The 23419-nt window shown below is 65.6% G+C and overlaps 1 protein-coding gene and 1 long non-coding RNA gene across 4 annotated transcripts in view; one reads left to right on the forward strand and one right to left on the reverse strand.

Annotated features, from left to right (window-relative positions):
- Positions 1–10618, forward strand: part of COL6A2 (collagen type VI alpha 2 chain) — a 36749-nt gene extending 26131 nt beyond the window's left edge. For 2 of the 3 annotated variants that reach the window (XM_075934121.2, XM_075934122.2), the window contains exons 25-27: positions 1833–2285; positions 2585–2623; positions 9168–10618. In XM_075934121.2, coding sequence (XP_075790236.2) covers positions 1833–2285; positions 2585–2623; positions 9168–9775 — 1100 coding nt within the window. In that variant the 3' untranslated portion in view covers positions 9776–10618. Of the gene's footprint in view, positions 1–1832; positions 2286–2584; positions 2624–6774; positions 7538–9167 lie in introns of those variants that run through there. The other variant, XM_075934123.2, reaches the window with a different exon arrangement.
- Positions 10619–18360: 7742 nt separating this feature from the next.
- On the reverse strand, positions 18361–19740 carry LOC149524090 (uncharacterized). Its single transcript, XR_016350098.1, has 3 exons — positions 19581–19740; positions 18618–18875; positions 18361–18493 (listed from the first exon to the last, which is right to left on the reverse strand). It is a non-coding gene; the product is annotated as an uncharacterized LOC149524090 (long non-coding RNA).
- Between the last annotated feature and the right edge of the window lie 3679 nt (positions 19741–23419).

The following is a 23419-nucleotide window of genomic DNA, read 5'->3' on the forward strand; positions in this document are numbered from 1 at the left end:
TACTGGGGGCTCGGGGGCCTGTGGACCCCTCCGCACGGGGTCTGAGTACTGGGGGCTCGGGGGCCTGTGGACCCCTCCGCACGGGGTCTGAGTACTGGGGGCTCGGGGGCCTGTGGACCCCTCCGCACGGGGTCTGAGTACTGGGGGCTCGGGGGCCTGTGGACCCCTCTGCACGGGGTCTGAGTACTGGAGGCTCGGGGGCCTGTGGACTCCACCCCAAGGGGTCTGAGGCTGCTGGCCCCTCATGCCGATGCCCATGTGGAACCCAGGCCGGGCTCTACCTCGGAGAAGCAATAAACCCCCCTGTTCTCCTGGCCGGCAGAGTCTCATCTTGCTGCTACGGGTGCAGGGTCGGGGGTCCCCGACGCGCCGCCACACCCGGCACTGGCCACTGTGGCCAGACAGCCCCCTGGCAAGATGGACCTCAGCTCTGAGCCCGTTGGGCCGCTCTCATGTCCCCTCCCCTCAGCCCCGGGCTCCTGTTGATACCTGGAGGCTCCGTTTCCTGCCCTTGGCTCCCGGGGGAATAGCGAGCGTCACTTGCCAGGAAACGGCGGCTGCGTTCGCACAGTAGCACTGGGCCCAGTGAAACCAGGGGCGGGCAGCAGTCGGCCCTGTGTGACGGCGCATTGGGGTTCCCCCGTCTCCTGCACCCCTGAAGTGGCATGAACAGACTCCACCAGCCAGTAGACTAGAGGGAGTTTATTGCTTCTCCAGGATACAGCACAGCACAGATGTCATCTGGTTACAGGAACTGGGGCTAAGAGGCCTCAGTGCCTCCCTTTGAGATGGGGGGGGTGCCTGGGCCCTACAATCCCAGCCCACTCCCCAGCTCCTTCCCTAGGCTGTCTCCTCCATGCTCCCAGCCAGAAACTAACCCACTCTCTTCCAGCCCTGCCCCCCAGCCAGGGCCGGCATTCCACCTTCCTTTGTTTCTCTCCCTGAGGGGTAGCTGGTCAGACAGATTGAGAGACCCTCTTTGCATAATGACTCATCCCCTGTCTTGCTGGGCCGTGGTACCGACAGCAGCCAGTGGGGGTTACCACAGAGCCAGCATAGGAATCAGCCAGATACCCCCACTACGTCACACCCTGCCAGGCTCAGGAGCGCTGCCATGCGCAGAGAGGGCTTGGAAGCGGCTCTGACAGACTGGCCGGTGCGGCAGGGGTCAGTGCAGGAGCTGACAGGCAAGAACAAGAAGGGAGCTTGTCTGGGCAGCCCCAGGACAGCAGCAGAGGGGGGCAGAGAGTGCTCAGGAGGGCGGGAAATGTGTACTACAGGCGGTCGGACATCCTGCACCTGGAGTGTAGTGTCCTGGCTGGCAGTGCCCCCACAGCTACCCCCTCACTCCCCAAGGAGGGGCTGGCCTGGCTGTAAGTGGGGAGAGGAAGCTGCGTTGCAACTGTGCTGGGCCTAGCTCTTAGGGTATGTCTACATTAGCCTCCCTAGTTCAAAGTAGGGGGCTAGTGTAGACATTCCTTTCCTGAGCAAGCGGACTCACAGGCGGACGGAGGGACAGGTCCCACAGTAGGCTGCGCTGCGGGCTGTTCCGTGCGCCAGGAGTGGGAGTTTTCTCTCAGCCCCAAGAAGCTGAGCAGCTGGATGAGCGGGAGTGGCTGGCGTTGAGTTTTGGCCCAGGTTGCTTGGGAACGCCAGCTTGGAGCAGGGAGAGCCCATCTGCTCCCAGTGCAGGTCCCGGGGCCCGGCGGCGGCGTGGTGGCGCCACACGGCTGTCTCATGATGCTGCCATGCTGCCCTCACCAGCCCACGTGGCGCGCGGTGCCTGGGGAGCTGCGGGCGGCCGGCGAGCGTGACCCTCTGTCTCCCCACAGGTGCCAGGGTGGGTGTGGTGCAATACAGCCACGAGGGGACTTTTGAGGCCATCCGGATGGATGACGAGCGCATCAACTCGCTGTCCAGCTTCAAGGAGGCTGTGAAGGGCCTGGAGTGGATCGCAGGGGGCACCTGGACACCCTCCGCCCTGCAGTTCGCCTACAACAAGCTCATCAAGGAGAGCCGACGCGAGAAGGCCCGCGTCTTCGCCGTGGTGGTGACGGACGGGCGCCACGACCCACGGGACGATGACGACAACCTGCAGGCCTTCTGCCAGGGGGACGTGATCGTCAACGCCATCGGCATCGGGGACATGTTCGACCAGCCGGACCAGGGCGAGACCCTGCGCTCCATCGCCTGCGACAACCCGCAGCGGGTCCGCAAGATGAAGCTCTTCTCGGAGCTGGTGGCTGAGGAATTCACTGACGACATGGAGGAAGTGCTGTGCCCAGGTCTGCCCCACTGGCGGCGAGTGAGGGGGCGGGGGCGTGCGCTGGGTGGTTGAGTCTGGTGCACAGCATGGTGCCCCCGTGGGCCACGGCCCGGCCCGGATGCACGGGTGGGCCCGTCGTGCCGGAGAGTGAATCTCCGAACGTGGTTCAGCACAGCCGGCTCCTGCCCCGCCGGAGTGCAGCCCCCGCCACGTGTGTCCTCCCCGCCCATCCCAGCGTGGGAGGCCTGGCCTGCTGCTGCAACAGCCTGGGGTGGGGCCAGCGCCATCTCACCAGCTGCTCCTTTGGTCTTCTTCCAGATCCCCAGATCGTCTGCCCAGAGCTGCCCTGCCAGACAGGTAAAACCAGCACCAGGCGGCTCCGTGCCGCCTGTGCCACACACTGGTGTCATGGGCTGTGGGGCGGGGGGACACTAGACTTGCTAGCCACACCGCACGCATGGGGTGGGGGCAGAGATGGGGCAGTCCCCTTACTCCAAGGGAAGCCCCAGTTTCCCTCCTCCCCAGGCAGGCATGTGTGCAGAGCTGCCATGAACAGCCCTCTCCTCATGCAGGGGAGATGGAGTCAAACCTGGGCCCCCGATCCTAGAGCCCCAGGGAATTGGGTAGGGCTTGCAGTCCACTCTGGATTTGGACTGCTCATGTGGCTCCCTGCCCTTGAAAGAGTTTTTAAGACAGAAGCCTCTGGGGCAATGTATTTTAAGGTCTCCTGCAGGCCCCACTTTCTGCACTCGGAGTGCCGGAGTGGGGAACAGCATTGACATGGTGGCAGAGGTGGGATGTTTGGAAAAGAACAGCGCTCCTGGCCCCGTCTCTGTTACCGGCTGAGCCGAAACCCAGAGCCAAGCTGCCCACCCTTTAGAAATCCAGCCCTGCAGGCCCCTAGGATGGGACAGGATGGGATGGGGAAGGGGTGGGCCGTCCTGTGCAGCTGGCTGTACGGGATTGAACCAGTGGTGCTGAGCTGGGCAGGAGGGTCAAAGGGGCTGAGTGTTGGGGCAGGATGACCCTGTTCAGGGAGAGGCAGATGCTGCTCGGAGCGGCTCCCATTCCTTGGCCCATATTCTGCTTAGTAATTGGCAACGCTCCACCCTCAGCTAGTGCCACTTACACAGAAAGTGCAACGTCTCCCTCTGCAGCCCTGCCCTGTGCAGCTCGTCTCTTTCCCCAGCCGAAACTGGGCCCATCACAGACGCTACATCGGCCTCCCTCATCCCGCCACCTCTCTGCCGAGCCAGTGGGGCGGGGGCTACCGCGGGGGGGGGGGGCTTTCCAATACCTGCCCCAGAGACATGTATCTCATCGCATCCTTACTGGAAAGCCCCCGACTCAGGGGACAGGCTCTGACTTTCTTCCCTCCAGCTTCCTCGGCCTGCAGGGCCCCTTTACCTTTGTGCATAGACCCAGGGCTGGAAACAGCCCCTCTCCCCGGTTATTGCTCTTGAAGTCTCACAATTTCTCAGCCAGGCTCCTGCCGTGGGGCCCTGACGTGTGACAGGGCCGTGCCAGGCTGGGGACGAGATGCTGGGGCTGCAGGCTGTGCCCAGTAGCAAGCCATGGCCTGGAAAGCCGCGTGCGGGAGCTCTCCCTCCCTCCCTCCCTCCCGCTGGCACTGGAGAAACACTGGGCAAGCTTCGATAGAGAGCCTCTTCCGGTCTGCTGCTCTGGGAGCCTGGCTGAGCTGCCAGCCTGATGTGCCAGGCCAGAGAAGGAGCCAGCTGGGCTCCCTCCCCTCTAGCTGCTGCGTGGCTGCCATGCTGCTGGCCGCTCTGGCTGCTGCGTGGCTGCCCTGCTGCTGGCCGCTCTGGCTGCTGTGTGGCTAAGGCCGGTGCTGGCCGCTCCGATAAGTGGAGGTGCAGTGCATGGGCGGGTCGGCGTGTGGAGGAGCCGGGGAGGGTCTGTCTCTCGGCAGGGCGGCGTGGGGGCGCAGTGCGTGGACGGGTCTGCGTGTGGAGGAGCCAGGGAGGGTCTGTCTCTCGGCAGGGCGGCGTGGGGGCGCAGTGCGTGGGCGGGTCTGCGTGGGGAGGAGCCGGGGAGGGTCTGTCTCTCGGCAGGGCGGCGTGGGGGCGCAGTGCGTGGGCGGGTCTGCGTGGGGAGGAGCCGGGGAGGGTCTGTCTCTCGGCAGGGCGGCGTGGGGGCGCAGTGCGTGGACGGGTCTGCGTGTGGAGGAGCCGGGGAGGGTCTGTCTCTCGGCAGGGCGGCGTGGGGGCGCAGTGCGTGGACGGGTCTGCGTGTGGAGGAGCCGGGGAGGGTCTGTCTCTCGGCAGGGCGGCGTGGGGGCGCAGTGCGTGGACGGGTCTGCGTGTGGAGGAGCCGGGGAGGGTCTGTCTCTCGGCAGGGCGGCGTGGGGGCGCAGTGCGTGGACGGGTCTGCGTGTGGAGGAGCCGGGGAGGGTCTGTCTCTCGGCAGGGCGGCGTGGGGGCGCAGTGCGTGGACGGGTCTGCGTGTGGAGGAGCCGGGGAGGGTCTGTCTCTCGGCAGGGCGGCGTGGGGGCGCAGTGCGTGGGCGGGTCTGCGTGGGGAGGAGCCGGGGAGGGTCTGTCTCTCGGTAGGGCGGCGTGGGGATGCAGTGCGTGGGTAGGTCGGCGCGGGGAGGAGCCAGGGAGGGTCTGTCTCTCAGCAGGGCGGCTTGGGGACGCAGTGCGTGGGCGGGTTGGCGTGTGAGGGTATGTCTACACTAGCTCGGTAGTTCGAGCTAGGTAGGCAAATGAGGGCAACCGGAGTTACAAATGAAGCGTGGGATTTAAATATCCCGGGCTTCATTTGCATCTTCTTGGGCGCCACCATTTTTAAATCCCCCTTAGTCCGAACTCCGTGCCCGCGGCTCTACGCGGCACGGAGTAGGTAGTTCGAATTAGGCTCTCTACTAGAACTACCAGTACACCTCGTCCCACCCAGCTAGTGTAGACGTACCCTGAAGGAGCCAGGCCGGAGCAGGGTCTGCTGCTCAGCAGCGCAGCATGTGCAGATTCTGCTCCGACTGGGCCATGCAGCCGTGAGGAGACCCAGCTTCGGGTGACTGTGGCCTCGGTCACACGGCAAGGCTGGGCCATTCTCATTGGCTGTGGCAGGCACCCCGTGCCGCTTTGAACCCCTTTCCCTGCGCACAGCCCCTGAGGGAGGCCTGTGGGGAGACAGGACTCCGTAGGCCGGGCTGAGCTCAGCCTGCACCACAGACTGTGGCTGGCAGAGGTGCTGTAGGCCGGACGGTGGGCTGGGGGGCCAAAGAGGGGCCTCCCAGGTGCTCTTAGCGCCGCGCTGGCGCTGGTTTCATCAGGTTGTCCAGCCGGGTGTGGCGTGAGAGCTGGGCCAGAGCTGGGCGGAGCCAGGCTGCGTCGAGGAGCCCAGGACGGGCAGTGCAGGCGAGCTGAGGGCTCGGGCGCCCGTGAGAGACCAGCCCCTCTACCCTGGAGCCGTTGGAGCCTGGTGCAGGGCCAGCAAGGAGCGCCGGTTCCACAGGAGCCACTGCTCTGGGCCTGGTTCCTAGCCCTTGAATCACCCTCGCCAATGTCTCCACGTCTTCCCGGAAACGCGGGGCCCAGGCCTGGACACACAGCTCCAGCTGAGACCTGATCAGCCCGGAGGAGAGTGGGAGAGAGACTCCTCGAGTCCGGCTCCCCACAGGCCTGTGAATGCCGCCTGGAGCCGCGGTTGCTTTATGCAGCGGCGTCAGGCTGTTGGCTCGTGTAGCTTGTGGGGCACGCTGACCCCTCGCTCCCTTTCCGCAGGGCTCCTCCCTCGCCAAGCTCTGCCCTCTCTATGTGCGCGACACGGATTGCTTCTGCCGTGCTCCTTGTTCCGCTTCATCCTCTTTGCCTCCCACCGTGTCTCGGTGCGGCCAGAGCGTTTGCACTGGGGCCCTCCCCGCTTGGGAGCATCTGCCAACGTCCGCAACAGCGCCGCGCATTGCACTGACCGGACCCCAAGCTGATCCCTGTGGCCTTCCAGCAGGGTCCCGGGCCTGCCCTGCCCGTGTGTGCTGGAGAGCAGTGCGCTGACGGCCGGGGGTGCAACCGTGTGAAACTCTGCAGGCCTGGGGCTCTGGTGAGGAGCACGGCAGGGCCGGCCTGGGCAGTCAGGGATGTGCCGGGGCTCCTGGTGCATTCTTGTCAGCTGTGCCTGGAGGAGCTTTGGAAACGCCCCGACGGAGCCTGGCAAACCCGCCTGCCGGCTGAGCCTTGCTCAGAGGCAGGTCAACCCGTGGCCACCTTCCCTCCAGCAGCAATCCCCAGTGAGGGCCCCGCTGCCCGGAGGGGGCCGTGCCCGCCTAGAAGCCCAGTGCGCCCACCACCCAGCACATCCCGGGTTCCGTGTAGGGCTGGAGCCCAGCGGCTCCCCCCCACCCCGGCTCAGGTCCGGCCGGGAGCTCGGGCTGCAACGGAGCGTCCCAGCTTTGGCCCTTGGCTGCCTGCCCGTGGCAAGGGCTCGTGGAGAGCTGAGTGGCGCTCGGGGACGTGGCCCTGAAAATGTTCTTTTGACGCTCCCTTGCAGATGACAGGAACCCGGGGAACCCAAACCCACTTTTCTCCCTCCTCATGGAAGAGGCGGTCAAGATACATTTCCCCGACACCAAAGAGACAATCGCCCAGTTCCTAAACACCAGGCGGGAAGCCCAGGACCCCAGCAGCTATGTCCAGCTGGTGGCCACCTTGGCCTATACCGCCGAGAAAGCCAAGTTTGCCAGCGGGCAGGAGCGGCAGGAGTGGATGGACCTGTTCATTGACACCTTTAAAATGGTGCACAGCGAAATTGTGGGGGATCCAGAGACCATGCTGGGGCTCTGCTGAGCTGTGCCCCCGGCCAGAGCAGGGCAGGCAGGCGCTGCTGGCCAAGGCAGCCTCTCGTGGGCACGACGGCAGGTGCACTGAGCAGTGTCCGCCCGGCTCCCAGACGGGACGGCAGGGGCTGGCGGGGCTCCCAGGGGCCCGGCGAGCTGCTCCTGCCACCCCCGCTGCGGCTGCTGCCTGTCGGAAGGGAAGGCTGTGTGTTTGCAGCAGAGCAGCTCTGCCCTGCCCTGCCCTGCCCACCTGGCCACCCCCCTCCGGCGCTCTCAGGCCTGCCTGGGCTCATGGCCGCGCTGATCCGATGTGCACCCAGGGCCAGCACAGCCTTTTAGCGTCCCTGCCCAGCGTGCTAGGGCGTCTCTGCCTGCCCCGCATTGCCTCTGTGCTTGTGCCCGTCCCCGTGGCTGCAGTCGGCATGTGACCCCGCGGCAGGCGCTGTAACTGTGCTATTAAAGAAACGAGCGGTGCCAGCGGGCAGGCCCCCGTGTGTCTCCCGTCGCCAAGCCGCCCTGCGCCGTCGCGCTTGCGTGGGACACTCCCGGCCAGCACTGTGCTCGGCTCAGACGGGTGAGCCAGGATTGGCTCCGGGGGAGCCGAGGGCGCCAGGGGGGGGGAGCCGAGGGCGCCGGGGGGGGGGGAACCGGGGAGCAGAGGGCGCTGTGGGGGGATGCCGCTGGACGCACCGTGGTTCCAATGTGCCACGCCCGCCTTGTGCCGCAGGCCTGGCAGAGCCACACGGGCCAGCGTGGGGCCGCGGCCGGGGCTGGCCGGACATAGGGTGGCTGGGGCAGTAGGAGCTGAGATGCCCGCGGGAGCCCCAGCCCTGGCTGCACACGCTGCCGGCCACAGGCCCACTCTGCTGGGGGTGGGCCCAGAGGGGGCCTTGTGCGCCTCTAGCCTCGCTGTCTCGGACACCCCGCGCGGCCAGGCTGGGGGGCTGCGGGCGGGAGCAGGGCCAGGTTCTGCGCGTGGGCCCCGCTGCGCCAGCTCAGGCCGTGTCCCCATAGGGAAGGCTGGTGGAGCGAACCTGCGGCGCTGCCCCGTGGGGTGCCCCCCACAGCACGTGGCTGTCGCCAGCCGGGCGCTGCTGAGACGCACCAAGCCAAGTGGCCCGGGCGGCGCTGCTGCTGGCTCCCGCAGGGCTGCCAGGAGTTGCTGAAGCGCCTGTGTCAGTACCCGCCAGCTCGCTCTGGGGCAGGGCTGCTCCTTTGCCGGGAGCACGTGCAGGGAGATGAAATCCGGCCAGGCGGCAGCCGTCAGGGGCCCAGGGAACAGGGTCTCCAAGCCCTGCCTCCCAGCACCTGTGGGCAGCGACAGCCCCTTCAGGCCTGGGCCAGTCCTGGGGGCCTTGGCGGGTCTGTGCTTGCACGTCCAAGGCAGCCCGTCCCAGAATCCACCTGTGCCCCTCCAGCGTGCAGCCCAGGAGGCAGGTGGGGCCCAGGGCACGGGGGTGCTCCAGAGGGGAGGTGGGGTGAGACCAAGGGGGCCCTGTGCTGCAGAGAAACACACCAAGGACAAGGCAGAAGTGCAAGAAGAGCCGTGGGCAGGTCTCTCCAGGCCGGGAATTCCCAGCAAATTGGGAATCGTGTGGGCATGTACATGTGTGTGCGAGCGACCGTCTCCAGCGTGTGTAGGATGGGCCGGGTTGCCTGCAGCAGAGCTGGCAGGGCTGTGCGGTTGATCCACTTTCCCTGCTGCTTCCATGCACCCTGCACCGACCGCTGCCCAGCACCTGCCCCCGGGGCGGTCGAGCCGCCTGGCTCCGTGCGCTCCAGGCAAGGGGCCGGCCTGCAGCGCAGCAGGCTGGGAAGAGCTGGGCTGCCTGCCTGGGGCCGGCTTCTGCAAGCCGCAGGGCTGCGCATCCCGGGGGCTGGGCTGGCAGCTTGGCAGCGCTCGGTGGCAGCAGCTGCCTTGCTGTGCCTGGAGCGCCACAGCCCTTCCCCGGCTGCCTGCCCGCACCTCTGGCCTGGCGGGGAGCAGGCCGGGGCTCCAGGGAAGCCGCGGGGAGTTGCCCCAAGTCCCGGCTCTCACCCAGCCGGCAGGGGCGCCCTCCTCTGGTCCCCTTTCTGGCAGGAGGTGACGCTCTCCCTCTGCCCGCAGAGCTGGCGGTGGCGCAGTGCACGCAGCGCCCTGTCGACATCGTCTTCCTGCTGGACGGCTCAGAGCGCATCGGGGAGCAGAACTTCCGGCAGGCCCGCAACTTCGTGGAGGAGGTGGCCCGCCGCCTGACACTGGCCCGGAGCGACAGTGACCCCATGAGCGCACGGCTCGCCCTCCTGCAGTACGGCAAGGAGCAAGAGCAGGTGGTGGCCTTCCCCCTGACATACAACCTGACCTACATCTCGGAGGGCCTGGCGCAGCTCAAGTACCTCGACTCCTCCTCCAACGTGGGCGCGGCCATCATCCACGCCGTCAACAACATCGTCATCAACCCGCAGAACCGGCAGCGGGTGGCCCGGCGCAACGCCGAGCTCGCCTTCGTCTTCCTCACCGACGGCATCACGGGCAGCAAGAACCTGGAGGAGGCCATCAACTCCATGAAGAAGCAGGACGTCATGCCCACGGTGGTGGCCCTGGGGAGCGACGTGGACATGGACGTGCTGCTGAAGATCGGCCTCGGGGACCGAGCCGCCATCTTCCGGGAGAAGGACTATGCCAGCCTCTCCCAGCCCGGCTTCTTCGACAGGTTCGTTCGGTGGATTTGTTAGCTCAGGGGGCGCGTTCTCCGGCGCCAGCCCCCCGCTCGTCCCCGGCTTGCCTGTCCCCTGCCACTGTACGGCCCCTCGCAAGCCCAGCGCGGCCCACCCGCTGCCCTTTGGGCGGCCTCTTGCTTTAACCCGAGTCCAGAGCGCATCTCTCCTTGTGGCGGTGACGGCTGTCGCTCGACTTCATGGTGCTAGTCATAACCCAGGCCCAAGGCCTCGGCATCCTACCGTGTACTCTCTAGTGCCCCAGCAAAGGAACGGGCGCTGCGCCCCAGCCAGCAGGAAGACAAGGTGACACGGGGAGCCCAGGGATGTCCAGCCCCCCCCCATTCCAAGTGTCCCTCGGCAGAGCTTGCAGCGCCCAAGGCTCCGGCCAGGGAGCAAGCTCAGTGGTTTCTAGGGGGCCCTGCACAGAGCCTGGACCTCAGCTGGGCTCACAGGAAACTCACTGAAGCCGGTGTTAGCCAGTGGCACCCCCGGGGCCGCCCTGTCCCCTCCTGAGCAGGGGTGGGTTGGCCTGTCCCCCCAGGCCTGGCCCAGAAGCAGCCCTTCTGGAAAATGCTCCCAGGTGGCCCTGCCAGGGCATTTCCCTGGCCGCCTCCTGCCACTGGACTCTGTTCCACTCCTCGTCTGCCTTCCTGCCTGGCTCTCCAGTCCCTGAGCGCCCGCGCCTGGCCGCATCCACCACAGCCTGCCAAGGCCAGCGGGCGGCCGAGCACAGCAGGCCTGTCTGGGCGGAGCACACCCCCGGGTACGCGTGGGAAACCAGGAACTCGCAGCTAAGAGCTCCTGGCCTCCCCTTGTGCTCTGCCAACTCAACCAGTCAATAAACTGCCCCACCCACTGCTCTTGTCTGCTTTGTGTGTGCGGCCGGGCCCTCTGGAACCCGCATCGGTTCTGCCCGTTCCCCCGGGCCCTCTGGAACCCGTGCCAGTTCCACCTGCTACCTCCCGGGCCCTCTGGAACCCGCGCCTATCCCGCCCGCTCCCCCAAGCCCTCTGGAACCCGCATCGGTTCCACCCGCTCCCCCGGGCCCTCTGGAACCCGCGCCAGTTCCACCTGCTACCTCCCGGGCCCTCTGGAACCCGCACCTATCCCGCCCGCTCCCCCAAGCCCTCTGGAACCCGCATCGGTTCCGCCCGCTCCCCTGGGCCCTCTGGAACCCGCGCCTATCCCGCCCGCTCCCCCAAGCCCTCTGGAACCCGCGCCGGATCCGCCCGCTCCCCTGGGCCCTCTGGAACCCGCACCTATCCCGCCCGCTCCCCCAAGCCCTCTGGAACCCGCATCGGTTCCACCCGCTCCCCCGGGCCCTCTGGAACCCGCGCCAGTTCCACCTGCTACCTCCCGGGCCCTCTGGAACCCGCGCCTATCCCGCCCGCTCCCCCAAGCCCTCTGGAACCCGCATCGGTTCCACCCGCTCCCCCGGGCCCTCTGGAACCCGCGCCAGTTCCACCTGCTACCTCCCGGGCCCTCTGGAACCCGCACCTATCCCGCCCGCTCCCCCAAGCCCTCTGGAACCCGCAGCGGTTCCACCCGCTCCCCCGGGCCCTCTGGAACCCGCGCCAGTTCCACCTGCTCCCCCCGGGCCCTCTGGAACCCGCGCTGGATCCGCCCGCTCCCCCTGTGCCCTCTGGAACCCGCACCGGTTCCGCCCGCTTCCCCCGGGCTCTCTGGAACCTGCGCTGGTTCCGCCCATTCTCCCCGGAGCCTCTGGAACCTGCGCCCACAGCTCTGGTGGCTGCCGCTGCCGCCGCCGCCGCCTGGCAGAGGGCGACAGGAGGAGGGAAACGGCGTCAGGGCAGGGGGCTGGGTGGGCGTGGAGCGTCCCGGACAGACACTGAGCCGAGTCAAGAGCAGAGAGTCGCCCGCCACAAGGGCCAGGCCCTTCATTTAGACGTGGGAGCAAAGGGCAGCAGAAGGGGGAGCAGGGCTCTTCGGCTGCACGTGGCTTCTGCCGTGGCTGTGTCCCCGTGGTGCGCCCACGCCGGGTGGAGGCGCCACCTTAGTCTGAGTCGGAGCCGCTGCTGGAGCCTCTGCCATGCTGAAAGGGAGGGGACCGATGGCTAAGCCACTCACTAAGCGGAGCCCTCGCCCACAGCCCTGCCCTCCCCCCCCCCCGCCTGACGGGAGCCGGTTGAACTGTGGCTCCTCTCCAGCCGGCCGTACGCGGTGCCTTGGCTCCTCCCCTCTGCCTGGGGCCCCAGCCCTGCTCCTGGGCCCAGCCGCAGTGAAGTGCTCCTCACGGTCCCTACAACGCCCTGGGATCACCCTGCACACGGCCCCGCAGGGTCCTTGGGCTCACGGTGCTGCTTACACGTTGGGCCGGAGGGGCGGCCAGGTCCTTGCAGCCACCGACTCGCCCTGCTCCCTGGCTCCTGTCCTGGCCCCGATGGCGGGACCCCTCCGGCACCACTTTAGCTGCAGGGGCAGCTGGGCCTGGCTTGGCACACATCAGCCATGCTGCCTGGCCCCTGCCACCGCCCTGCTCCCACGTCAGGGCCCCGGGGGGGACAGCCCACTCGGGCAGGAAAGGGAAACGTCCCAGGGACTGGCGTAGCGTCCCCTCCTGCGGGGAGCCGGGAGGAGGGCTGGCCCACGGAGGGGCCTCAGCCCAGCTAGGCCTGGCACCGAGCCCTGCCCGGTGCTAATGGTGCAACACGCCCCCAGCACCCCGGCTCCATACCTTGTCTCCATGCGGCCCGTGGCCATGCTGCTTGTGCTTGTGCTTCTTGTGATGCCCGTGCGGGTTGCCCGGGGGGTGACAGCCCGGAGCGGGAGGGCAGCCGGGTCCCTGTGGGGGGTGTCCATGGTGGTGTCCATGAGGGTGCCCGTGCGGGTGGCCATGGTGGTGTCCATGCGGGTGGCCATGGGGGTGGTGACTCCCAGTGCCAGGGCACCCTGGAGGGCCAGGAGGGCAGACAACGGGGCTGCAGGGATTCATGCCAGGCCCAGGGGGAGGGCCAGGGCATGGCCCAGGGGGAGGGGGACAATAGGGGGCATTTCCAGGGGGCAGCCCTCCTGGTGCGCCTGCCGGAGGAGAGGAGAGGAGAGGCGTTAGCCCGTCACCCGAACTGGCCCCACCCCGCTGTGCGCTGCCATCACTTCAGCCAGTGGGGCAGGGCCTGATCTCAGCGGCCTGCCAGCGCCAGGTTCGAGGTGGGGGAGGCAGCAGGACGGGGCCAGCAACTCTAACCAGCTGTGTAAGCTGCACCCGTCCATACGGACACATACATGCTGCTGGAGGGCTGGGTGCTGCAGTCCTTCCTCAGGCACAGCACCCAGTGCCAGCCTCACTGCCTGGCTCACAGCCCAGCCCCCGTTAGCCAGGCCACACACAGCGCCCTCCACGCGTCTGTCTCCCCAGCTGACCGAGCACCTGGCCTGAGTCCAGGCTCAGGAAGCAGCCTCAGGTACCTGGCTTCAAGCTAAGCCACCAGGAACGGCCTGGCCCAGCTGCCCCCCCTCCCCCTCTCCCCGGCAGGCCGGCCTGTCTGAGCCGGGACTCACCTGCATTTGGATTCCACATGCCGGGGTGTCCAGCAGCACCTGCACGGGAAGGAGGCGCCTGGTCAGAAGGGTTCCCCCCATCTCCTGCCCCGTGCCGCTCTCGCACCGGTGCAGCAAACCCGGGCCAGGCAGTGCCAGCCGGGCACCGCTGCACGAGGGGGTAGGTAGTGCCAGCACGTGATGGCACTGCACACACCCACTGCTCCCGCAGGCTGCCAGCCTGGGGCCTGGGCCTGTCTCCGCCACTGGCGGCTGCGTGTCCTTGGGTACCTCCCTGCCACCTTGGTCCACCTTGGGGGCTTCTCTTCAGAGCAGGGCCTGGCCCAGTGCGAGGGCAGCACCCAGCCCCAGGCACTGCTCAGCTGTGCCAGTGCCTGCTGCGGTCCCCTGGGCACGGAGCAGGAGCAGCAAACCCACAGGGCCAGCTCCCCCCACAGTCCACAGCGAAACTGCCATCGGCTCGCAAGGGCCAGCCGGTGCCCATGTGCCTGGGGGGCCCTGCTGCCAGGGTGCTCTGCCGACTCACACGGGGCCGCGGGAACTCCCAGGAGGGGCAGCGCTGTGTGTCCGACCCCCTGGGGCACAGTGCCCCCGCAGCCTGGCATGCCCACCACCCCGGCAGCGTGTGCTCTGGGCACCTTCCAGCCTTGGGCACGGGCACTGCCCCAGCGCCGCTGTCTGCCAACGCCCTCTGAGTCACTCCCGCCCTGCCCCCGTGCCCATCGTGGGCTGCTGGACCCCACCAGGGTAAACCCCTCACCCCCCTCCCACCGGCATGGGGGCAGCGCCCCGGCCCAGAACCAGGGCTAACGGCCAGGCCTGGGGTCCAGCCTTCGCCCTGAGAGTGTGAACCCCCTGCCCCCGCCCTGCAGCCCCAGGGCCAGAGCAGTTGGGGCCGCAGGGAACCCCATGCCCAGCCTCAGCGGGGTTAGGCACCGGGGGCAGCTCCGCTGGAGTCACTTATCCCGGGCGTCAGCTGGGCCCCCTAGGCCACCAGCTCCACCGCCTGCCTCTGCTATGGTGCTCAGGGCCCCCCCCCCCCCCCCGGCAAACAGCCCCTCAGGCAGCCCCATGGCTCCCCCTTGGCCTTGTGCCCCGGCACCCACCGGCAGGCCTGGCCCGCGGGAAGGGCACTACTGCCGGGACACACAGCAGGGAGCTAGGACTGTGGTCTGGCATGGCCGCTGTGCTCAGCCACAACCACGCGCGTGCGCACGCACACACACACCTGCCCCCCCATCCAGACACACGCACATCCACCTGCCCCCTCATCCAGATATGCACATGCACCTCCACCTGGCCCCCATCCAGACACACACACCTGCCCCCCCATCCAGATATGCACACGTACCTCCACCTGCCCCCATCCAGACACACACACACACCCACACCTGCCCCCCATCCAGACACACACACCCCCACATCTAGACACACACACCCCCCACACCTGCCCCCCTCATTCAGACACACACACACATCCACCTGGCCCCCCCATCCAGACGCGCACACACACACACCTGCCCCCCCATACAGACACACACACGCACATCCACCTACCCACACACACCTGTCCCCCCATCCAGAGACACACACACACACCTGTCCCCCCCATCCAGACACACACACACACACCCCACCCACCTGCCCCCCCCCCCACTGCACACATCCAGCCACAACTATGCACCCACGCTCTCTCTCTCTCTCTCTCTCTCACACACACCCACCCATAACCACACCGGCCTCCCCTACCTCCACTCCAGACATCACAATTCACACCCCTGCCCCCCCCCGCAGGAGCGGCCCGTTGTGCAGACGATACCAGCTCGGCCCGTAGCGCCTGAACAGACCTGCCCGATGGCGGCACAAGAAGGGTTCGCAGGCGTCAGGCCAAATGCGCTGAGAGCACACAGCACAAGGCCCTTAAATACGCCCCGCTCTCCTGCCCCCCCCCCCCCCCCCCCCCCCCCCCGGCCGGCCAGGCAGCAGCCAGGCACGGACCCCAGTGGGCAGGGCTGGGCCTGCGCGACTGGCTCCTGGTGCTGTGCACACACAGGCAGGGCACCACACCCGGGTGAAGCAAAGGTCGGCGGGCTGGTGCAGCGGCAGGAGGGGTGGGTGGCGCCGCTGCTCGCACAGCTCAGCAGTGAAACACGCTCAGCTGCGGGGCGTCACACACGTGTTGCCCTGCGGCACGGGCCCGTCCCATGACCCTACTGTCACGCACACACCCCGTGACTGCTGTGGGCACAGGCCTGGGGCAGGCTCTGCCTTCTGCTCTGGCCGCCTGCCATGGGGCACAAAGGGCTGGCAAATCCAGCGGGCCCATGCCCATGGGCGCACGCTCCCACAGGGCTTCTCGGCCCGCTGTCCTGGGACAGGACCGGGGCGGCCTGGGGGCTCGCAGACATGCAGCCTGGAGGCTGCCGTGCCCCTAAGGGGAATGCAGGGTGCTCCAGTGCGCAGCCAAGCAGTGACACGCAGGCATAGGGAAGCCACGCTGGGCCACACCTGCGGCCACAGCCACGGGGAGGAAGCCACCGTAGCCCTACGGCGCTGCTGGTGGACGGGGAGTGGTGTTTTAACTCTCTCAGGGGTGGCATGGGGGGGCCAGGGAGCGCAGGAAGTACGGGGAGGGCGTGGGGGCCGGGGAACGCGGGAGCAGGAGGCAGGGAGCACGGGGAGGGCGTGGAGGCCGGGGAACGCGGGAGCAGGAGGCAGGGAGCACGGGGAGGGCGTGAGGGCCGGGGAACGCGGGAGCAGGAGGCAGGGAGCACGGGGAGGGCGTGGGGGCCGGGGAACGCGGGAGCAGGAGGCAGGGAGCACGGGGAGGGCGTGAGGGCCGGGGAACGCGGGAGCAGGAGGCAGGGAGCACGGGGAGGGCGTGGCGGGGGCTGAGTTTTGGTGCAGCCTGGCCCCAGACTCGGAATATCCCTGGAGCCAGGGACCCACAGAACGCATTAGCACATGTCGCCTGTCACAATGGGCCACCTCAGCCACTGGCAGGACGTTCTCCTGCCCCTCGGCGGGCACAGGCAACCCAGGCTCCTCCGCAGAGCCCGGCACAAGGAGCTGCACCAGGGTGCTCCCGCCCACGTGTCGAGCGGCCCTGTCCGTTGCCCTGGCAGCCAGCACGGCTCTCGGCGAGGCCAGCGCCACCCTGTTCAGGGGACTGTGCCGACCGCAGGGCACGCTGGCGCTGCCACGCCGTAAGGGACACGTGCATGGCCTGTGCCCAGCGCCTCGCAGGCCTGGCCGTGGTTTGCAAGCCCGGCTCTGTTCTGGCCTGGAGCGCGGTGCCTGTGGGCAGACAGCAGGGTGTTGCCCTCCCGCCGGGCTGGCTGAGGGAAGGAACCGGACTAGTCCAGCAGCAGACACCTCTTTCCATAGCCAATGGCTTTCCCATGGACCAACGCTCCTCTGGGCAATGCCCTTGGATGCCGATGGGCATAATGGGCCAGTCTGCTCCCTGCTACTCCCCCCCGCCATGAGCAATGGGCCAGTCTGCTCCCTGCTACTCCCCCCCCCACCATGAGCAATGGGCCAGTCTGCTCCCTGCTACTCCCCCCCCACCATGAGCAGTGGGCCAGTCTGCTCCCTGCTACTCCCCCCCGCCATGAGCAATGGGCCAGTCTGCTCCCTGCTACTCCCCCCCCCACCATGAGCAATGGGCCAGTCTGCTCCCTGCTACTCCCCCCCCACCATGAGCAGTGGGCCAGTCTGCTCCCTGCTACTCCCCCCCTCCCATGAGCAATGGGCCAGTCTGCTCCCTGTCACCCCCCCCCGCCATGAGCAATGGGCCAGTCTGCTCCCTGCTACTCCCCCCCCACCATGAGCAGTGGGCCAGTCTGCTCCCTGCTACCCCCCCCCCCCCCACCATGAGCAATGGGCCAGTCTGCTCCCTGCTACTCCCCACCCAAGAGAATAGGCTAGTCTGTTCCCAGCCTACCACCCCCCCATACAAGCAATGGGCCAGTGTGACACCCCTTGCCCTGCCCCCCCCAGAGCAATGGGCCGGCCCCCTCCTTCAGTTCTGCCCCCTGCTCGCCCCCCGCCCTGTAGCACCAGCCCTGAGGAGGCAGGGGGGGATGAGCCCCTGGAGCTGTAGAAAATGCAGGACTGAAGTGGGGTGGGGGAGGGGCACGGTTCCTTGCTGTGTGGGGCAGGGCAGGAGTGAAGTGGGGAGGGGCAGGGTTCCTTGCTGTGTGGGGGAGGAACAGGAGTAAAGCCGGGTGGGGGAGGGGCACAGGTCCTTGCTGGGTGGGGGAGAGGCAGGGGCAGGAGTGAAGCGGGGGTGCAGGAGGGGCACGGTTCCTTCTTGGGACTGAGTTTTCCAGCATTGCGGAATTGTTCCTTTTTCCCCCTGACGGGAGCCTGAGGCAGACCTGGGTCAGGACCCCAGGACCCAGTGCCTGTCTGGCTCGAGCAGCACCCCCATGCTCTTCTCTCAGCGGTAGCCTCCTCGTCGTGCCTCTCAAATACCTTCCTGTTCCTGCCAGTATGGCGCTGGCCCCTTGGGCCCCTGAGGTGGCCCTGGCCCGGAGGACTGAGGTACCGTACCATGCCGCTGCCCAGCCAGTCACGGGTCCCCGTCTCCCTGCATGCTACGGGTGCTACAGCCTGCCCTGTTCCGGGGACGCTGGCCAGGGGGCTCTCCCGTGCTAGGTAGAAACCGAGGCGAAGGCGCTACCCAGGGCGGGGTTGTACGTCCTGTGTGCGCGCTGTGGAGTCCCTGCGCCTCTGCTCCCCCCCCCCGCCTTTGCTAGGAGCTTTCTGTGGGTGGCGCCCAGATGTGGGGCATCCATGGGTAGGAATTGCCTTGCAGAGGTGTCCAGGGCAGCGTGTGGCTTTCTCAGGTTTCAGGCTCAGGGTTCTCCCAGGTCCAGGGGTGCATTGGGAAGAGGAGCCCTGGGGTACCGCCCATGGCCCTGGTGGCTGCTGCTGCCGCCTGGCAGAGAGTGACGGGAGGAGGGAAATGGCTTTGGGGCAGGGGGCTGGGTGGGCGTGGAGCGTCCCAGACAGACACTGAGCCGAGCCAAGAGCAGAGAGTCGCCCGCCACAAGGGCCAGGCCCTTCATTTAGATGTGGGAGCAAAGGGCAGCGGACAGGGAAGCAGGGCTCTTCGGCTGCACGTGGCTTCTGCCGTGGCTGTGTCCCCGTGGTGCGCCCACGCCGGGCAGAGGCGCCGCCTTAGTCCAAGTCGGAGCTGCTGCCGTGCTGAAAGGGAGGGGACCGACGTGTATGAGACAAGGCCTGGCACTGAGCCCTGCCCGGCCTCCTAGCCCCAAGCTGACACTAATGGTGCAAGATGCCCTCTGCAGCCAGTCACCCGGCTCCGTACCTTGTCTCCACGGTGACCAGCCATGCCTCTAATGCTGGGGAGGATGCCCATGATGGGGAGGGCAGCCAGGCGCGTGGGGGTGGTGCCCAGGGTAGTAGTGTGCATGTGGGTGGGGTCTGATGAGATGACGAGGGGGAGGAGGACAGACAACGTGAGGGCAAGGATGCATGCAGGGCCCTGGGGGAGGCCTGCGTGGGGGTGGTCCGGACACATGGTGACAATGAGATGTGGTTAGTGGTGGTGTCCCACAAGGGGATCCTGCCAGAGAAGGGGCAAGCAGAGATGACACGTTAGATCCCTTGGCCAGTCCCCTTCACTCCTCCACTCTCAGGGGTTGCCCGCAGTGCTGAGACATGCACTGGCCCCAGGCATGGCTCCCACACTCCGCTCACACAGCCACCATCCTCCCAGTCTGCCCGGCAGCTTGGCCATGCCCACAGGAGCTGCTCCCCCCCGGGTTCTCGTGGCTCACTGGCGTGCTACGCAGAGGATTCCACGCTGTTAGAAATACTGGGGCCATGCCGTTCTGTATGGCAGCAGGGTGAGATCTATGTACAAACAGAACTGCCTGTTCAAAATGGCCAGCAGCACCAAACGCACCTGACTGGAAACAGCGATCAGGGCTGAGGTCGTGAAACTGTCAAAACAGCTACGGTGACGAATGCTGTCAGCATGATACTACTCAGTTGTATGCAGATAGGCACACACTACTGGAGGGTTGGGTGCTGCAGTCCTTCCTCAGGCACAGCCCCACTGCCTGGCTCACAGCCCATCCCCCCGTTAGCCAGGGCCACACACAGCACCCTCCACGCGTCTGTCTTCCCAGCCGACCGAGCACCTGGCCTGAGTCCAGGCCTAGGAAGCAGCCTCAGGTACCCAGCTTCAAGCTAAGCCGCCAGGAACAGCCCGGCCCAGCTCCCCCCACTCCCACCAGCAGGCCGGCCAGTCTGAGCTGGGGCTCACCTGCATTTGGATTCCACATGCCGGGGTGTCCAGCAGCACCTGCACGGGAAGGAGGCGCCTGGTCAGAAGGGTTCTCCCCCATCTCCTGCCCCGCGCCACTCTTGCACCGGTGCAGCAAACCCGGGCCAGGCAGTGCCAGCCAGGAGGCAGCGCAGTCCCTGCCAACAGCCTGCACCCCTGCACAGCCAAACTCTCCGGGCCATCAGTGTGGCCAGGCATTGGACCCCGAATGAAACGTTTTCCAGTGTCATGATTCACCAAACATTCTGAAAAATGTGAATTTTGTGTTGCTCCAAACCCACCCCCTTCCAAAGCCAAACAAACCAAAACAGTCAGTTGCTGGCATGAGACTACCTGGGAGAACATTTCCCCTTCCCTGGAACCTTCCCCTACACACACCTACCTCCCTAAATGCCACGGCTTCTGAACTCCAGGTGCAATTAGCACTTTTGTTTGTTTACACATTATAATTGTATGCGGGACATGCACACATCACCCCACACAGCGCTAAATATGTATCCCCACTCACACACACGCACAAATACGTATCTGCTCCCCCCACACACACACCCAAATATGTATCTGCCTATTCCCCCCCAACACACCTCCCCCCCGCAGGAGTGGCCCATTGCGTAGACAATACTAACTCCAGCCCCTAGCACCTGAACAGACCTGCCCGATGGCAGCACAAGAAGGTTTCGCAGGCGTCGCTCTGTGGCCGCTCACACCGAATGCGCTGAGAGCACACAGCACAAGGCCCTTAAATATGCCCCGCTCTCCTCCCCCTCCACGGACCCCATCCTTGCCGTGGGCAGGGCTAGGCCCAGCCAGGCTGCGCAACTGGCTCCCCGGCCCTGGGCACCCGGTGGCCCGGCCCTGGCGCTGTGCACACACACTCAGGGCACCACACCCAGGTGAAGCGTGAAGGTGACCGTGGGCTGGGCCCGGCTGGGGCAGCGCCTGCGTGGGACTCTGCTTAAGCCGCTCCTGCCAGTGTGGAGGCAGGGCCTGCAGGTGCCAAGTCCCATGGCTGGGTTCTACACCTGTCCCGCACCGGGCTGGAGGGGGCGGGGTGGTGACGTCCCCTCCCAGCTCAGCACTGATACACACTCAGCTGCGGGGCGAGTCACTTCTTGTGCTTGCCAACCCCCGTGGCAGCCATGGGCCTACGGTCAAGCTGTGGGGCTGGGCGCAGCCCTAGGGGCCTGTGGCTGGGCTCCTAAGACTGGGCATTCAGCTCATAGTACTAGGTCACCTCCCTGTGCCAACACAGCCCACTGGCAGCACTGTACCTGCCGTGCACAGACCCCACCACGTGGGGCCAGCCCTGTGGGGCAGGACAGGGAGCTAGGCCCAGAGGCAGGGTGCCACGGTGTGTATAGCTCGGGGCAGAAATCCAGGGGAGAGTACCCGGTGGGGCAACAGCGCGGCGGCTCTCGGCGCACTCCTCTCTGGCGTGGCGGGAACACCCCGCGTCAGATACTGGTGCAGTCCCGCAGAGACGTGGCAGTGGTTTGGCACCCGTGGGCTTGGGCTGGGCCCGGGGCCAGGCGCCACTTGCCCTGAGCAGCCCTGGGGAGGGCACTGGTGGGCTAACTGGCCCCTCACCGGGGTGTGCCAGCTGACCCACGTGGGGCAGGTCATGCTGTGGCACTGGCAGGCCCTGGGCCTCACTCCCAGCCCATAGCCAGAACCAGTCTGGCACGCCGCGGTCAGATCGCTGTGACCCGGCCAGGCGCCAGCGTCGGCCTTAGACGTGAGCCAACTCCCACTGGCTGCTGCCTGGCATCAGCTTGCTCGCGACTTCTGTGTCCCATGCCATCAAGTTCTCCTGTCAGTTTGCCTCGTAAAACGTGGTCACTGTTTAACTCACCCCACAAGGCAGCAGCATTACGCCCAGCAACCACCTGGGCCTGCCCACAGGGCTGCCTGTTGAAGCCAAATGAGCCGTGTGAAACCTCAGGACAAAGCCTATTGCTTCCCCCCCCCCCCCAGGAAGTGGGGACCCGCCCATGCCTGAACTCGGGGGGGGGGGCAGGACTGAAAATGCTGGACAATGCTGGCTCTCCTCAGCTTCCTCGTTAGGTAGGCCAGTAGTGACTGGGTCTTTGCTGGGGGGCCTGAGGTACAACTGAGCTGGGACAACGGGCCCTTCGGGAGGGGGCGTCACTGGATTAGTGCCATGACTTCTGGCGCCAGGGACCATGTGTCACAAAGGCTCAGCTGGGTGCATGGCCCAGGGTGCTGCCAGTGCCTCCATGGTAAGGCTGCGCTAGTGCTTGAGAATACACACTCGCCCTAGGGTTTGAGCCACTCCAGGCAGCCTGATGTAACACGTCTCAACGAGCTGGGGAACTAAGCACTTAGTTCGAATTGCCGTTTCACGGCTGCGTGTAGCCACAGGCAGTTAGTTCGGACTAGGGGGATTTAAAAATGGCGCTCAGACAGGAAGATGCAAATGGAGCCTGGGATATTTAAATCCCGGGCTCATTTGCAACTTCGAATGCCTACATTAGCCTCTCTAGTTGGAACTAGGGCTAGTGCAGACATACCCATCCACTGTAACCCCCAGGTCCTTTTCTGCAGAATGACTACTTAGCTGGTTGGTCCCCAGCCTGTAAAAATGCTTGGGATTCTTCCATCCCAAGTGCAGGACTCTGCCCTTGTTGAACCTCATCAGATTTCTTGTGGCCCCATCCCCCAATTTGTCTAAGTCACTCTGGACCCTATCTCTGCCCTCAAGCGTATCTACCTCTCCCCCTAGCTTAGTGTCATCCGCAAACTTGCTGAGGGTGCAATCCATCCCCTTATCCAGGTCATTAATAAAGATATTGAACAAAACCGGTCCTAGAACCGAACCTTGGGGCGCTTAGCTAGGAACTGACCGCCATCCTGACATTGAGCCGTTGATCACTACCCTCTGGGCCCGGCCTTCTAGCCGTCTTTCTATCCATCTTACCATCCATTTATCCAATCCACATTCCCTTAACTTGCTGGCAAGAATATTGTGGGAGACCGTAGCTTTGCTAAAGTCAAGGTATATCACATCCACTGACTTTCTCATGTCTACAGAGCCTCATCATAGAAGCTAACCAGATTGGTCAGGCACGACTTGCCCTTTGTGAATCCATGCTGACTATTCCTGATCACTTTCCTCTCTTCCAAGTGCCTCAAAATGGATTCCTTAAGGATCCCTTCCATGATTTTTCCAGGAACCGAGGTAAGAGTGACCAACCTATAGTTCCCTGGATCGTCCTTCTTCCCTTTTTTAAAGATGGGCACTACATTCGCCTTTTTCCAGTCAGCCAGGATCTCTCCCGATCTCCATGAGTTTTCAAAGATAATGGCCAAAGGCTCTGCAATGACATTTGCCAACTCCCTCAGTACCCTCGGATGCATTAAATCCGGACCCATGGATTTGTGTACGTTTAGCTTCTCTAAATAGTTCCTAACCTGTTCTTTACCCACCACGGGCTGTCCATCTTCATCCCATCTTGCCTCACTTAGCGCATTAGTCCGGGAGCCCACCTTGTCCATGAATGCAGAGGCAAAGAAAGCATTGAGTACTTCAGCTTTCCCCACATTATGTCACTAGGTTACCTCCTTCATCCAGTAGGGGCTGCACACCCTCTCTGATCACCTTCTTCTTGTTAACATGCCTGTAGAAACCTTTCTTGTTATCCTTCACATCCTTAGCCAGTCGCAATTCCATCTGTGCTTTCGCCTTCCTGATAACCCCCCGGCATTCTCGAGCTAGACCTTTAAACCCCTCCCTGGTCATTTGTCCAAGTTTCCACTCTTTGTAAGCTTCCTTTCTGTGCTTAAGTTCACCAAGGATT

Source organism: Pelodiscus sinensis, chromosome 7 (genome assembly GCF_052426305.1).
Source record: "Pelodiscus sinensis isolate ZL-2025 chromosome 7, ASM5242630v1, whole genome shotgun sequence".
In the NCBI taxonomy this organism is placed as follows: Eukaryota; Metazoa; Chordata; order Testudines; family Trionychidae; genus Pelodiscus; species Pelodiscus sinensis.